This window comes from Papilio machaon, chromosome 7 (genome assembly GCF_912999745.1).
Source record: "Papilio machaon chromosome 7, ilPapMach1.1, whole genome shotgun sequence".
Classification (NCBI taxonomy): domain Eukaryota; kingdom Metazoa; phylum Arthropoda; class Insecta; order Lepidoptera; family Papilionidae; genus Papilio; species Papilio machaon.
Genome location: NC_059992.1, coordinates 263,634 through 272,409, shown reverse-complemented (window position 1 = coordinate 272,409; position 8,776 = coordinate 263,634). Strand labels below are relative to the sequence as shown.

The 8,776-nt window shown below is 43.4% G+C and overlaps 1 protein-coding gene across 1 annotated transcript; it reads left to right on the top strand.

Moving 5' to 3' along the window:
* The first annotated feature begins 1,917 nt into the window (after positions 1-1,917).
* LOC106712683 (U4/U6.U5 tri-snRNP-associated protein 1) lies at positions 1,918-8,353 on the top strand. Its single transcript, XM_045678529.1, has 16 exons — positions 1,918-2,287; positions 4,026-4,125; positions 4,308-4,435; positions 4,582-4,714; positions 4,796-4,901; positions 5,067-5,201; positions 5,396-5,509; positions 5,663-5,863; positions 5,950-6,078; positions 6,335-6,422; positions 6,712-6,851; positions 6,930-7,100; positions 7,188-7,311; positions 7,389-7,560; positions 7,638-7,869; positions 7,944-8,353. Exons 1-16 carry the CDS (start codon positions 2,146-2,148, stop codon positions 8,064-8,066), a joined length of 2,238 nt encoding a protein of 745 aa, XP_045534485.1. The 5' UTR covers positions 1,918-2,145; the 3' UTR covers positions 8,067-8,353.
* The last annotated feature ends 423 nt before the right edge of the window (positions 8,354-8,776 follow it).

Here is an 8,776-nt window from a genome sequence, read left to right as displayed (position 1 = left end):
CCTCCGCTCCGGCGAGGTGCGCCTCTACAGCAGCTGGGACCTGCAGCTCGTGCGCAGCCTGCCCGCGCCCCAAGCCGCGCCTGCGCCGCTACTCAGGTGTGTGCAATTGCGTGTGCATTACGTGTGTGCGCGCCAGCACTGGATATGAAGTGAGTCAAAGTGTCCGTTGTTGTGGTTGCAGCTTGTCGTACAGCGAGGACTCGCTGGTGCTGTTTGCGGCGCACGCGGGCGGGCTGCTGCTGGCCTGGGAGTCGCCGCATGCGCGTGCGCAGCCCCCGCGCATCGTGCTCGCCACCGCCCTGCTCTGACACTACACGTCTGCATCATCTACTCACCATCTCTAACTATGACAAATCAATCTTATAAACAAATCCAAAATATAAAGTATACGTTTAAACTTTTAGATATAAAATAAAGTGCGATGGAATTCATTGTACTGTGTAATTCCAATAATTTATCATGACAGAGACATATTTTACCTATTCTATTTCTTAATGTAAACCAGAGTCTTCCCGAAAAGCAATATTTTGTGAGTCTGTTTGAATGTACACCCCCAATACAATCTAGTTTATATAAATGTATGTTATTGTATTACTATTTAAATATTGTAAATATGATAATGTCTAGTTTTGTAAGAGTTTTGTCCATTAATAAATTGTTCTATGTTTTAAAATATACCCGATCGGCACTTTGCCCGCGTCCTCCATACGAGTTGTCGGAAACTACTTATTTAGGCAGGAAGCCTTTTTCTTCTCCGACAATCGGATTATTTTTTACGTTATTCTCCGGTCACTGTTCCAGTCATTTATTTTATTATCATAAAGTTAGAGAATGGATAGAAAAGAAATATTTATAAATTCATATATGAAACTATATCCTTTCATTAATAACCACAAATATTGCTTATTTTTTGACCAACTTTAATTAAAATATTTGGTGCTCGTAAAATATTAGACAAAATTTCATATCAATTAATAAAAAGTCATGTTTACTAATAAAACATTCCTCTGCGTACTGCTCAATAAAAACTTGTTATTGTGACTACACATTTATTTGTTAAGTTAAATGTTATCTTGCCTTAATATTTATTGGATACTGTAACCGTTGAAGAAAGTTCATGAAGTGAATGGTTATCGTGTGACTGACGCTCATCTACTCAATATTGTGACATATCCTATAAATTATATGTATTCAAGGTTTGGAGATTTGTTAAAGCTTGAAAATAAATAACTTTTATATAACATAGCAGTTTTGTTCCAAAGTCCCTATTTATTTATCTCCCAAGCGTTGCATATTATTGTTCTATGCTGCCAAAACATTCTCATAAGACTTCACTCGTGACGCTGTCAAGATAACTTTGTTAGTTCATATATTTCTCGACTGCCATAAGCTAGGACCAAGTATATAGTCTATACAGGTCTATTCTTTATCTGAAGCCACAAGACAACGATATCTGATGACCTCAAACTGACCCGGTGAGCATAAGTCAAACTAAATTATGGTAGCTCACTAGCGTCCTCTTGTCAATGTGAAAAAAGTGTTAAAAGATCCTTGTTGCCCTGTTATACGTTGTAGTGACCTTATAACACTGTATTATACTTGGTAGTACTGCATACATATTTCTTTTACGTAATTTTCTGTGCCTAAGTAGGTTTTATACATTTTTTAACAGAACTAACCGCGATAGCAGCGCTTCTGTCACCGGGCCAGGTTTGACTATATACTGTACTGCGCTACTGTACATAACATAATCAATAGTTAATAGTTGTATTCGGTTGCTTGTATTAAAACATGTTATATTTTCTCAAAAAAAAGAAACCATAAAAGATAAAATTAAAAAATCGTTTTTGGCTTACCATTAGAAACACTCTATGTGCTACTTTTAGGGTATTTACTCTTTGAAAATTTTAATGGACGCCAGACAACGTGATGCAGTTATAATCTGTCAATTACGATTAAAAGTAAGAAATAAGGACGCAAAATAATATAAAAGTATTTAATTATTGCTTCATTTAAATAAATAAGGCATTCCTTAGTGTAAATTTCGGAAACAACCATTGCACACCTAAATATATTAGTGCTAATCTAGCATTTTGTATTATCCAACTTCAACTACTAGTATTTTTATTAAAATATAAATAAACAATGGGATCCAAAAAACATAAGAAAGAGTCCAAAAAGAAGAAGCATAGGAGTCGTTCGCGTTCTCCTTTGGATGTCGAAGAACGTGAAAGAAAACGCCACCATAAGAAACACAAAGACCGCAAGAAGGATCGGTCGCCTGATGGTCAGTACAAACAAAAATATCTTGTAAATATAAACGCTTTACACGGGTGGTAATTTCCTTTTCTTTCTTGCGATGCAAATGGATTTAATTGTGTAGTAACGGTCAGATATTTATAGAAGAAAAAGGAATAGGAATATACCACTAGTGAAGGCGTCACATTATGTTGACGAGATAATGGCATATTCTGGTCATCATTTCAGACATGGTGGCATTCAAGACGGTTAACCGCATCCCGAGTGCTGGTCCAATGAGGTGGGTATTGTTAGGTGATTTCTCGCCAACTGACCAGTATGGAGAAGATGACTACAGCTATAGACTGGTTTCAGACAATCAGTGACCTTGATCACACACTTGTTTAAAGATTTAAAAATACTTGTGGTCGCCCTTTAGTTTAAATTCTACAATTATTCATTCAAAGTTTATGTCCTTCATAGTAAAAACTTTATGCAGTTGGCCGCATTAACTATGTCAAATTTTGTTTTCATCTGTTTGTGCAATTTTCTTAACAAGAAGTACAATGTTTTGATAAATGTATGAATATTTATTTATGTGTTGATCACATAGCAATCAATACTAACCATGAGGTACAGTAATCATATAAAAATAATGTAAAATTGAAATTTTTCACTTAATTCATATTTATTTTTGACTGAAACAATAATAGCTTATTGGTCCTGTAGTTTAGAGGTATTCATTATTGTTCATTTGCTATAGTTATCAATTAACATGACATAAAATATTAAAGATCATAGCATAATAAAAAGCATTGACTGCACACTCCTAAAGTACATTCATAAAAACTAGAAGTTTAAATTGAACAAGCCATAGTTAAGTTTAGTAAAAAACCAGTCAAGTTAAAATATAGTAGACATACATTATATGTGAAAAATAAATTACCCTCATCAGAGAGATGAACAGTTGTATATGTAGTCATCTTACTTCTAACTAATATTATAAATGTGAATGTTTAAATGGATGGATATTTGTTAGAAGGTATTTCCGGAACGGCTTGATGAAATTTTGCAAAGATATAGAACATAGTCTGGAGGAACACATTGGTATAAGTAATTCCGCATGGATGGAGTTGCGGGCGACAGCTAGTATTTTGTATTTGTAATATTTTAAGTGGCTTATCTTAAGGGGTTATGAGACAGTGTACCGACGCTGGAAAGCATAAACGCTGTAACCCTTGAAATCGCGAATATGTTTTTCACATGTTAATAATTTCAATCATTATCAAACGATAATGATTTTATTATAGGTTAGCACAAACTACACAACATTGCTAAATACCGCATGCTTGTAGGCGTATCAGCTCACGAGTTATCATTTTTTGGCTCTCCTGTAAAGTTCATACTTTCGGGGTTACAGCGTTTACGCTTTCCAGCGTCGGTATGTTTTAATGCAAGATTTAGATTTGTTTTTAATAATATTCTAATGTGGATATATGATTGTATAGTAAAAAGGAATTAATATACTATGTTCATAGTCCTATGTATTCATATAGAATAGACTAGTTTCATGTTACAGACAACTTTAATATTTAACTTGAGTTCGATATTTGTTTGTATTAGGGTAAAATTCCACCACTTGCATTAAAACATGTTGCTGTCTTTCATTTTCAGAAAAAGATAAAAAGAGACGAAAACATATGTGTGTTGATGGTGGAAAGGAAGATTTAATGGTAGATGTGATGATTTGTGCGAGTGCAGTTGTAACATGTGTGTTTTTGTTGCAGTGGAGGAGGTGCCGGTGGACTCACACCTGCAGCCGGCAGAGGACGCTGCCTCCAGCAGAAGCCGCAGCCGCAGCTCCAGCACTCACCGCCACACCTCCAGGTATAACTAACTGTCTATTAATCTGTGTTAAAACATTTACCGTTAGTTTCTGAGACCAAAATCTCTGTATAAAACATATTGCCATCCCTGTCATTTGCTACATGTTTTACCCACAGTTAGACATATTACATAGAATTCATAAACAACAATAAAGTTATATTCAAATATTAATAATTATACAGGGAACATGAAAAAGAGCATTCTCCTGTTCCGGGCGGTGCGGCTCAGGAGAGCCTCTCCATCGAGGAGACCAACAGGCTGCGCGCCAAGCTCGGCCTCAAACCCCTGGAGGTCACTGAGCAGACAGCAGGTGAGCCAAACATTGTCAGACAGTTTTTAAACATAGATAGAGGAGAGTTGATTTAAAAATATTGGTGTTTTGAAAGTCTGTAAAGACTGATGTATATGACATCTGTATATTATTGTATTGTTTATAATGTATTGTGTGTGTGTCAGATGATGGCAAGATCAAGGATGATCTGGGCGAGTTCTATCACAAGCCGGCAGACAACATCGCGCACCAGAAGAAGGCGGACAAGTTGCGGGAGAAGCTCGAGGTGCGCCGCGAGAAGAGGAAGCTCGAACAGAAGTAAGTGCTGTGCTTTCATCCTTGTGAGGTCATGCAATGTTCACTAGTTGTAAGTTGTATGTATGTTGTGGTTATTGTCAGACTGCAGACGACACTTTTGGCGGACGAGTCGGACGACGAGGACGCCATCGCCTGGGTGAAGAAGTCGCGAGAGATCGAGGAGCAGAAAAAGGCTGCCGAAAAGCGGGTAAGTGACACCTATGATGACACCATTTTAAGTATTAAAACGTTCGACTCGCAAACATAAAAAACAAAATATCTATCATTGTATTTAGAATTTTTTGGACTTTTTGAACATACCTCATGTCATTCGGATAAAAATGTATAAATGTGGAGGTGTGTGGATGTGCAGGCGGCGCTGCTGGACGAGATGGACGAGGTGTTCGGTGTGTCGGCGCTGGTGCAGGAGGAGCAGGAGGCGGAGCGCCGCACGCGCTACTCGCACGCCCACCTCAGGGGGCTGCGCGTCGCACACGACATTGACGCGGTGAGCGCGCACTTTGCTTTGTTTGCTGTTTGTACTTACACAACAACAGAATATATTAAATATCTTGTAAGGAGTCAAGAAGGTGAGTGAGAAGCCGAAATTTATTGTAGTACAAGTTTATTTAGACTTAGATAACTTTGTAAACAATGTGTGCGGCGGAGGACATGTCACCATGTGTCGATTGCTGGTTACAGCTGGGCGAGGAGCGGGAGGTGGTGCTGACGCTGGCAGACGCGCCGGTGCTGGCCGAGGACGCAGAGGATGTGCTCGTCAACGTCAACATGCTCGACGAGGAGCGCTACAAGAAGGTCAGCGCACTGCAGACTTTTTTAAACGTTTAATCCCTGCATTTCATATGCAAATATTATACCCAATACGCAATAAATAATTTAATAAACATACAATTTAGTAAAGTATATGAGAGCGACGTCAGTAATACAATGATGTTGTGAATGTTGCAGAACATAGTGGAGCGCAAGAAGGCGGCGGCGGGATACCAGGCGTACGACGAGGAGGCGGAAGTGGCCGCCGCCCTCGGCCTGGAGCGCCCGCTGCTCGCCAAGTACGACGACGAGATCGACAAGGACAAGCGAGACAAGATGAAGGGCTTCCGCATCGGAGACGACGACTCCATCGAGGCCAACAAGTTCAGAGACCTCATGGTGCAGTCACGATGCGGTTCTCAAACATAACTATACATGTCATTTGTTAATTGTCACCATGAAATAAGTATTTTTTTTAATGCCAGCGTCAGGAGCGAGTGGCGAACGCGGCCGGGCGGCGGCTGGAGTCGCTGCAGCTGCCGGCGCTTCGCCCCGCCACCGACTACCTGGACGAGCACGAGATACAGGCCAAATTCAAGAAGCCCAAGAAAAAGGTATTTTTATTTTATTTATTTATTTATTTATTTAGGGTTGCCAACAAAATATGTTACACACAGTTATACATAATCTAAAACATAAGTTTCATCTAAGCGTAATCTTAAACATATTTCAATTACAGGCAAACACAGCATTCATGTAATCAACACTATCATATACTTAGTGTGTATAACACACTAAGTATATGATCCAAGTTTAATTATCTTTGTCTAGTGATAAGTTTAAAGTAAAGAGTTGTATGTGATGTCGCAGGGCAAGATGCGCAAGAGGGCGAAAGCTGAACCCATCGACGTCGACGACTACGAGGCGGGCGTCGTGCCGCTCGACACCGACGACACCGGTAAGTCGCCCACCTCGCCCACATCTCCCACCTCGCCCACATCGTCCACCTCGCCCACCTCGCCCACATCGCCCACCTCGCCCACCTCGCCCACCTCGTCCTCGCAAACTCATGTGTACACGCATTAATTAGTGCAAATTATAACAGTCTATCCATCCCCTTATTAATAACGAATGCGTAAAATGTGTTACAAGTTGTTTTGCAATAATATATGTGAGTATTGGAGTGGAGGCGCCGAGTGGAAGGACACAGCGGTTACAGCAGCGTGTCGCTGTGCTGCCTGTTGCAGAGGTGAAGCCGGAGCAGCTGACGCTGCAGGTGGATGTGGACGAGGAGGAGGTGGAGCCTGACGGCGAGCTGCAGGCGGCGCTGGCCCGCGCGCGACGTCTGCGCCTCGCAGAACTGCGCCACACCAACGTTGTGCCCAAAGTATGTCCGTCTTTGTGTCTGTCTTGTGTCCGTCTTGTGTATTGTGATTAACTGTAGCGATCACATGACATGCTTCAGGTGGAGGAGCTGCTGGAGCGGGTGAAGGAGGAGACGGGGGAGGCGGGGGATGAGGAGGCGGCAGGGGGCGGGGCCATCGTGCTGGACGCCACCGCGGAGTTCTGCCGCACGCTGGGCGACATCCCCACGTACGGGCAGGCCGGCAACCGCGACCACCACGCCGAGATCATGGTCACTGTCATACAATGTTATTCTTTTTGAAGAACATATTTTAGTATTTTACATTTGTTAATCATGATGTATATCCTGTGTGTGCAGGAAATGGAGCGCGATGACCCGGAGAGTGATGCGGGGGCGGGTCTGGGGGCGGGTGGGGCGGATGCTGCGGGCGCCTGGAGCCGCGTGGACGTGCACAGCGAGCGCGCGCCCGACCTGGCCGCCGGTGAGCATTCATTTTTGGTTTACAATGTATGTATCGTGTGACATGTAAAGCATTGTGCGGTATGTGTGTGCCGACAGGGTCCTCGGTGGCGCTGGACGCGGAGCCGGCGCTGGGCGGTGGTGTGGCGGGCGCGCTGCAGCTGGCGCTCAGCAAGGGATACCTGGAGAAGGCGGGCGCCGCCCCCGCGCCCCGCACCGCGCCGCACCAGCTCGCCGCCAGGCACTACTCCATCGAGGACAAGAGCCACGCGTCAGTCGCATCCCGCACTTGCTGTATACTTGTTTGTATCCAGTTCTCGTATTCAATGGATGTGGATGTTGTTTTAGAGGCGAGGATGACAAGTACGGACGTCGCGAGCGCGGCGGACACTCGGGGCCGCTGCAGGAGTTCCGCGAGCGCGCCGGCTTCCGGCCCCACGTCAAGCTGGAGTACGTGGACGACGAGGGCCGCCCGCTCTGCCCCAAGGAGGCCTTCCGCTACCTCTCACACAAGTTCCACGGCAAGGGGCCCGGCAAGAACAAGCAGGAGAAGCGCATCAAGAAGGCCGTGCAGGAGGGGGTGAGTGCACCGCCTCCGCCCCCGCCTCGTGTCGCTCGTCTGCATGTAGCACTACAACTGTTATACGTTTGCAGCTGATGAAGAAGATGAGCTCGACGGACACGCCGCTGGGCACGCTGCAGATGCTGCAGGAGAAGCAGCGCGAGACGCACTCGCCCTACGTCGTGCTCAGCGGCGCCAAGCGCGAGCACAAGTAGCGCATCTCCCAACTGCGCACCCCCCACTGCGCACCGCCCACTGCGCACTGCCCACTGCGCACCCCCCACTGCGCACTGCGCACCGCGACACCATCCCTCAATCCCTAACTATATATTGCAGTTATGATTTGATTTTGAACACAGTAAATTGTCCTTATTTAAACAATATGTAGCCTTTTATTTATGTAATATTCTTGATACAAGACAGAACTTTAGAGTCTGAAATAATCTATGTTTCAGTGTTAACTTTGGATAGTAACAAAATAAAACATATTATATGAATTTGTACACAATATGAGCTTTTATTTCGTAACCCCCCCCCCCCATCCATAGAGCTAGATGGTAACATTTTTTGCATTGCGCGTTACCGTTTCCGCGTCTCGTTTCGAAGCCGCCTCCTCCTTTTTAATAAAACACAATTATTTAATTATGAATTAAGGTTCGAGTTTCGACCAATGGGCGACAAGTATTTAATATAAAGAAATAGGAAACCGGTACTAATTAATCTTTTAGGAATTTGTGGGCCATAAACAAAAAAAAAGCATTGACGTCTCCTGTCAAAAGTCAGTCGGGTTACTAGTCATTTCGTTTATATTTTAAAAATAACTTTTGCTGCTGAATAGAAAAAAATGGAGGAGGAACAGGAAAACGAACCTCCGAAGCCACTCAACCTATTCTCCTTTCTGCCGTACGCCTGCGAGCAGCTGCAG

What these genes read in the sequence shown, in the direction of transcription:
- LOC106712683 (XM_045678529.1), top strand. Translation starts at nt 2,146, where the DNA reads ATGGGATCCAAAAAACATAAGAAAGAGTCCAAAAAGAAGAAGCATAGG. An exon ending in AAAAGGCTGCCGAAAAGCGG is followed by an intron (nt 4,902 to 5,066) that starts GTAAGTGACACC and finishes GTGGATGTGCAG; the next exon opens with GCGGCGCTGCTGGACGAGAT. An exon ending in TCGCACACGACATTGACGCG is followed by an intron (nt 5,202 to 5,395) that starts GTGAGCGCGCAC and finishes TGCTGGTTACAG; the next exon opens with CTGGGCGAGGAGCGGGAGGT.